Source organism: Maylandia zebra, linkage group LG6 (assembly GCF_041146795.1).
Source record: "Maylandia zebra isolate NMK-2024a linkage group LG6, Mzebra_GT3a, whole genome shotgun sequence".
Taxonomy (NCBI): domain Eukaryota; kingdom Metazoa; phylum Chordata; class Actinopteri; order Cichliformes; family Cichlidae; genus Maylandia; species Maylandia zebra.
The window spans coordinates 44,278,123-44,285,497 of NC_135172.1; the positions used below are offsets into that span (position 1 = coordinate 44,278,123).

Sequence of the window (7,375 nt, forward strand, 5' to 3'; positions counted from 1 at the left end):
TGCATGGAGGAATGGGCCAAAATACCAGCTACTGTGTGTGCAAACCTGGTAAAGACCTATAGTAAACGTTTGACCTCTGTTATTGCCAACAAAGGTTATGTTACAAAGTATTGAGTTGTATTTTTGTTATTGACCAAATACTTATTTTCCACCCTGATTTACGAATAAATTCTTTACAAATCCTACCATGTGGATTCATGGATTTTTTTTTCACATTCTGTCTCTCACAGTTGAAGTGTACCTCTGGTGCAAATTACTGACCTCTGTCATCATTTTAGGTGGGGGAACTTGCACAATCGGTGGCTGACTAAATACTTTTTTGCCCCACTGTAGCTGACGCTCCTTGCGCTTCGTTTGGCCTACTGTTGTGGCGGGAGGGGGCGTGGTTAATCATAAATAAATGATTAACCTTAGTGATTAAGTTTGAGTGCAGTGATGGAGTTATTCTGCATGTAGCATTGGGTGGGTGGGGGTGATGGAGGTCACGCTCGGGGCAAACGGCCGCTCCTCAGTCTGTTTGTGCAGGATTGGTTGGTCTGCATCGTTTGGCTGATGGCAGCAGGTCACATGATGTGACCGCAGTGGGAAACGATGGCGCTGACCTTCAGACCCGTCTGGGCCAATCCAGGCTCAGGTGTGCGTGAAACTGACCTTACGATACACCTGGAGCTAAATGTCCCGTCTCTCCCTCTCTGCAGGTGGACGTTAAAGACCCTCGTTTCCAGGCCATGTTCACCTCCCATCTCTTCAACCTGGACCCCTCCCACCCCAGCTACAAGAAGACCAAAGCCACGCAGAGCATCGTAGCCGAGAAGCAGCGCCGGCGGGAGGAGCAGCAGCGGCGCCTGGAGGGCGCTCAGGAGGTCACGCCCACGCAGGCGGAGAGCGACAGGAAAAGTCGGGAAGCAGAGTCTGACGCTCGGGCGACAACGACGCAGATGGACCCGAGTCTGTCGCTGCTCGTCAGATCCATCAAAAGCAAAACGCAGCAGTTTCAGGCTCGCAAGAAGCAGAAGCTGCTGTAGCTCCAGACGTTAGCCACGTCCATCAGGCGCCGATCACGCAGGATCTACTTCCTGGACTGCCCTCGGGTTTTGTGTTAATATGTTTGTGTGCAGCGGGATCCTGACAGCAGCACGAACGTGGAAAAGTTTTATTATTGATGTTTCACAGAACTGAGATTAAAAGGATTAAAAACACAGAGTCGTTCGTCTGGATCGCTCCTTCGCTATAATGCTGTAATATCGTTCTGTTCAGGCAGGCCGCGGGCAGCTGCAGCCGCCAGCGTCGCATCCACCCGTCAGTCAAAGAGGCCACGCCTCTAATCAGCAAGCTTTAATGCAGCCTTGCATCCTGGCCGAGGGTTAATAATCCGTACAAAACCCATCAGCCGAGTTTCCAGGGAAAGGTGATGATTGGCTGAGAATGAGCAACAGTCACATCATGTTAAACGACTGACAGAATCAGGCCTTTCTGTAAACATCAGACGAGATCAGAGTTCAGATCTGCCCACGCTGAAAACAGGTGACAGCTGCTGCTGTGTCACGGACACGTCACCGACGCTTCCTTTATCCCCACCAGAATGTTTAGTCATCCCAGAGGAAGTGTTGTGGTCACAGTCACTCCAATAAACACAGTAACACACAGAACTAATAAAACAATACAGTTTATTACAAACTTACAAAGAAATATATCAATTATAAGCATCCAGATGATTACAGAGAAACTGTTATTTCCACTGTGGAGGACGTGCTGCAGGCTGCGACTGCTGCACTGTGTGCTGCGCATTAGATGGAGGAGTTGTGCAGAGATCCATTTATGTAGCCGTGTGTGTGACAGAATGCAGACATCTAACTTTGAACATATTCCAACCCCCCAAAAAAGACAAATTATGGAATTTTCTGCAACTGAATATTTCCTTAATTTTGGTTGGTCTTCCTTGAGTTTGGCCTCATTGGCTCAGTGGGCATTATAACCTACAACTCTTGCACCAATTTTGAACATAACAATGAAGCTGAAAAAATGTAGTTGTTCACCAGCATCGCAATTCCATTACTTTTTATCCTGGCTTACCTTGGTGTGGTTTGCTTCAGAAAGATGAGGGAATCTGTTTCTTGCACCCATCCTGATTTATTTCCACTACCAGTACTTCCTACTGGTCCATCTCTGACACAGAGGTCTGCATAATGTATGTGTGGGAACACAAACAGTGGAGGAATTGTGTTGCCAATGGCATTAACCGCATATACAAAAGCGACCAGTGAACCTCTCTCTGCTGATGTCGTTGCCCCAACTTGTTTGGGGCAGATTGCCCCAACCTAACTTCTGTTAGGTTTGCGTGTTGCTGCCCTCCACAGGTCAGGCAGGTGAACGGAGACAAGGATCAGGACAGCTGCAGACTCACATGTGTCTGCGTTACTATAATAAGACTAACTCACCTGGTGTGCTCTCAGTCAGTTATTCAGGTTATTGTACTCGGCCCTGAAAAGCCTAGAAATATGGTATCTAACCAGATTCTTACTCTGGATGGCATTACCTTGGCCTCCAGTAACACTGTGAGGAACCTTGGAGTCATTTTTGACCAGAACATGTCCTTCAACACACATATTAAACAAATATGTCAGACTGCTTTCTTCCATTTGTGCAACATCTCTAAAGTTAGAAATATCCTGTCTCAGAGTGATGCTGAAAAACTAGTTCATGCATTTATTACTTCCAGGCTGGACGACTGTAATTCATTATTATCAGGAAGTCCTAAAAACTCCCTGAAAAGCCTTCAGCTGATCCAAAATACTGCAGCAAGAGTCCTGACAGGGACTAGAAAGAGAGCAGATTTCTCCTGTTTTGGCTTCCTGTTAAATCCAGAATTCAAAATCCTGCTCCTCACATACAAGGTCTTAAATAATCAGGCTCCATCTTATCCGGCCGGAGGCGCAATCACAAGTTTGCAGCGTCCCAGATGCAGCCCCCCGTCTCTCTTCCACAGCATGTCTTAATCCTGTCTTCCTGCTCTCTCCCCAACCAATCACAGCAGATGGCCCCGCCCCTCCTTGAGCCTGGTTCTGCTGGAGGTTTCTTCCTGTTAAAAGTGAGTTTTTCCTTCCCACTGTTGCCAAAGTGCTGCTCATAGGGGGTCATATGACTGTTGGGTTTTTCTCTGTATGTATAATAGGCTCTACCTTACAATATAAAGCGCCCTGAAGTGACTGTTGTTGTGATTTGGTGCTGTGTAAATAAAGTTGAATTGTTCTTGGAGGGAGCAGACGGTTACCAGACATCCTGGAGGAAGATTCTCGACCAACACTTTAAACTTCTCGTCAACCAGAGCTCCCCTCGGAGTGACGGAGAGAATCGGAGGAACAACCTGTGTCATGGCTGACAGCAGTCTGTGGAGAGAAACTGTGACTACGGAGTAATATAGGACAGGTTAACGTTTTCTTATTTGTGACTGAAACTTGGCTTAATCCTGGTGATTTAAGCCCTTCTCTGAACTCGTCCCCTCTAACTCCCCACAGGAAACTGGTCACGGCGGAGGTCTTGCAACTGTTTTTAAAAACTGTTTTAAATGCCGACAGCTCAACGTTGATATTTATGGCAGCTTTGAACTATGATTATTTCTGTTGGATCTGCATTCACCTGTGCTGTGTGCACTTGTTTATCGTCCTCCGAAGTTTAACATTTTATTCAAGACTTTTCTGTCTTTTTATCAGGGATGTTACCGAGGGTGAGAATTTGAGAGTGAGAATTTGCATAATCATGATGAAGGAACTGCCCTCCCAGCCCATTGTTCCTCAGTGGCTGGTTTCAGTCAAATGTCCTGTTTATAAGCTTGAAACCTGCAGTCAGCTGAGACTGAAGGAGTCACGAAACGTTTCTCCTACTGAAAACGTCCAGATGAACAGAATCAACCTTTGGAGATTGATTGAAAGTTCACGTCCAGCTGGACTGCTGAAGTTCATTACTTCATGCCTTCTTCTCTCTTGTGCGCTGCCCATTGCTTTGCTGGATGATTGCAGGTATTTACCTCATCCAGCCTCACTGTCTAATGGAAACACACACTTATGTTGTCTCAATAACAGCTGGAAGACTTGAACAGCTTTCACTCTTCAGTACGAACATGATACAGACTCTCTGTCCTGAACTGTGAGAGCACCGTCTGTCCTCGTGGGGGCAGCACAGCCCCATGTACGAGTCAGAGCAGCGCCTCCTGTCTGCGCCTGCGTCCCAATCCAGCGACCGCACAGTACGCGTTTTGAGACCGATTACGTCACAGCGACGCGACGACGGCTGTCCTCCAAATGCGCCGTCGATTTCCCCAAATTTGAAGTTTGTTTTTTTCTTTCTTCAACCCTTTGTATTGTACTGATGTTTAAATAAAGTAGAATTAAACAGTACTACATTAAAGGTGCTGCACTTACAAAAAATGTATACCATAAACAAACAAATGAATAAACAATATTCAGAACCTACAATATACATATGCTAGGGGGAGAAGTTTAATTGATTAAGCAAAGAATAAAGTGATTGAAGGATCTTCATTTTTTCACATTCAACCATAGTTTTTATAGCTTTTGGGTTAGTAGAGTTCTTAATTGAATTAAGATATTGCACGAGCTCGTAGAAGAATACATAAAAAGAGGAAGGTCTTCCTAAACATTTGGATTTGTGAATATGAAATTTAGCCATTAAGATTAACAAGTTAATCACATATCTGTTATCAGTGTTGCATTGTCTTTGGTTTATGTGGAGACCAAATGATACATATTTCCAAAACAGTACAAATCCTTTAAATACATTTTCTGAGATAAAAACACATAAACTCTGCCAAAAGTCTTGCACCAGGTTACAAAACCAAAACAGATGTGTAGTAGATGCCAGATGCCATCAGCCTGGCATCGGGGTGGAGGACGACCTCCTGCACCGAGCTCTGACTCACCTGGAGAAGCCTGGAAGCTCTGTGAGGATCATGTTCTTTGATTTCTCCAGTGCTTTCAACACCATCCAGCCACGACTTCTGAGGGACAAGCTGGAGCTATCAGGAGTGGACCACCACATGTCCCAGTGGATACTGGACTACCTCACAGGACGCCCACAGTATGTGAGGTCACAGGGCTGTGTCTGACACGCTGGTCTGCAGTACGGGGGCCCCACACTGTGCTGGCACCGTTCCTCTTCACCCTCTACACTGCAGACTTCTCCATCAACTCCCCACGCTGCCACCTACAGAAGTTCTCTGACGACTCTGCCATAGTCGCCTCATCACAGGTGAGGACGACTCAGAGTGCAGACAGTGGACTCTGGACTTTGTGGACTGGTGTCAGCAGAACCACCTGCTGATCAACGCCGGGAAAACCAAGGAGCTGGAAAACCAAGGAGTTGGTGGTGGACTTCCGGAGACGCTGACCCACCACACTGACACCGGTGAACATCCAGGCAGTGGACATTGAGATAGTGGACTCCTATAGGTACCTGGGTGTTCACCTGAGTAATAAACTGGACTGGAGCCACAACACTGATGCTCTGTACAGGAAGGGTCAGAGCAGACGCTACCTGCTGAGGCGGCTGAGGTCATTTGGAGTCCAGGGAGCGCTTTTAAAGACCTTCTATGACTCTGTGGTGGCATCTGTCATTTTTTACAGTGTGGTATGTTGGAGCAGCAGTTTATCAGCAGCTGAGACGAAGAGGTTGGATAACCACATCAGGAAGGCCAGCTCTGTTCTGGGATGCACCCTGGACCCAGTGCAGGTGGTGGGAGACAGAAGGACTGTGGCCAAAATAACATCTCTGATGGACAGAGTCTCCCAGCCCATGCATGCAGATGTTGCTGCAGAGCTGCTTCAGTGACAGACTGCTGCATCCTCGATGCATGAAGGAGCGTTTCTGCAGGTCCTTCCTCCCTGCAGCTGTCAGACTGTACAATCTGAACTGCTCCCAACAAACAGATGTTTACATCTGCGCTGTAACTGCAATAATTTAATCAACCGGTTCGCACAACAACCTGAGTTTGCCTCTTATCTGTAGTTATTTTTATTTAATTTAATAACTGTACAGTACTCTGTTTATAGTAACCACTGTCCTTAATGTAAATATGTAAGAAAAATCATGTATGTTTCTGTCCTGTGTCTTTCTGGCTGCTGTTACAACCAAATTTCCCCTTGTGGGACAATTAAAGGATTATTCTATTCTATTCTAGTAAATTCGTTGCAAGTTTTACAAAAGCTACATTTTGTATCAGTGTCTAATTTAAATTTGCTTTGAAGATCATCTTTAGATGGGTAAATTCTGTGTATGAATTTATAAGCAACATCTTTAATTTTGCTGGTAATTAAAAACTGATTGGGGAGTCTCCAAACTTCGTTCCACATAAGACCATCAGACAGCCGGTTCCAGAAGAAAATGACATATGGTAGCGTGATTATGCTACTCTGAAATAAAGCTCTGATAGATTTATTGTTGTTGTTAGATGGTGTTTTCTCTCGTTTTTATTGTAAAGCAGCGTGTGAATAAAAGTGAGCTCAAAGATCTAAATCAGTTCTGTTTGAAAGAGCCCAGAATCAGCTGACTGCATCCACTCGATCTCGGAGACTTCGCCGCTGTTCGACGGTTTTAATGACTCGGTACTTGTTTGACACAAGGAAGCGTCTTTAAAGGGAAACCTGCCCCGCTCTTTATCAGCTCCTCTCACCTGTCTCCATCCTCTCTGACTCAATGGGAATAATTAATGTTGAGGAGGGGGTCATCCAGAGTTCAGAGTCATTCTCAGGTAACTTCATTTCACCCGCAGGCCTGTGTCGGCTGCAGCGGTACGTCGGTGTAGGAGTCCGGAGCGTCACGTGGCAGCTCTGCAGCCACACTAAACTTTGGGAAACACCAAAGTGAGAAACGACAGCTTTTCCAGCTCCTCCTGGTGGGAGTGGGGTATCCCAGACCAGATATCTCTGCAGTTTGCGCCCAGTGTTACTACGTCTGCCCCGAAGTCTTTAAAGGAGAGCTCTTCCTGGTAGGGATCATCAGACTGAGCCCTGTGTGCAGCCATCAGCAGATAAAGCCAGCTCTGTCCAACGAGCAGGCCGAAGACGACCACAGACGGACACCTTTCATATGGAAAGACTTTATAATTAAACTTTGCACGCGTCCAGCACAGCCTGCGGTCAGCTCCCCTTACAGAGAGTAGTGAGAGCAAAGGTCACGTGACTGCAGCGAGGCAGATCACAGGTCTGTGAGCCGGCGATTCGCACGACTACAGTTACACACCTGTCTGCTGATAACGAGGCTCAGCTTACCTGCTGCACGGTATCAGCTCCATCAGACAGCTGCCACGCCGGTAATGAAGAGAGCCGACGAGCCCGAGCCGACCGCCTGGGACAGCTGACCT

General features: G+C 46.5%; 1 protein-coding gene across 2 annotated transcripts in view; it reads left to right on the top strand.

Moving 5' to 3' along the window:
- The window catches only part of esf1 (ESF1 nucleolar pre-rRNA processing protein), a 10,668-nt gene extending 9,469 nt beyond the window's left edge, over nucleotides 1-1,199 (top strand). For both annotated transcript variants that reach the window (XM_004538635.3, XM_076885426.1), the window contains exon 14: nucleotides 699-1,199. In XM_004538635.3, coding sequence (XP_004538692.2) covers nucleotides 699-1,025 — 327 coding nt within the window. In that variant the 3' untranslated portion in view covers nucleotides 1,026-1,199. The remainder of the gene's footprint in view (nucleotides 1-698) is intronic.
- The last annotated feature ends 6,176 nt before the right edge of the window (nucleotides 1,200-7,375 follow it).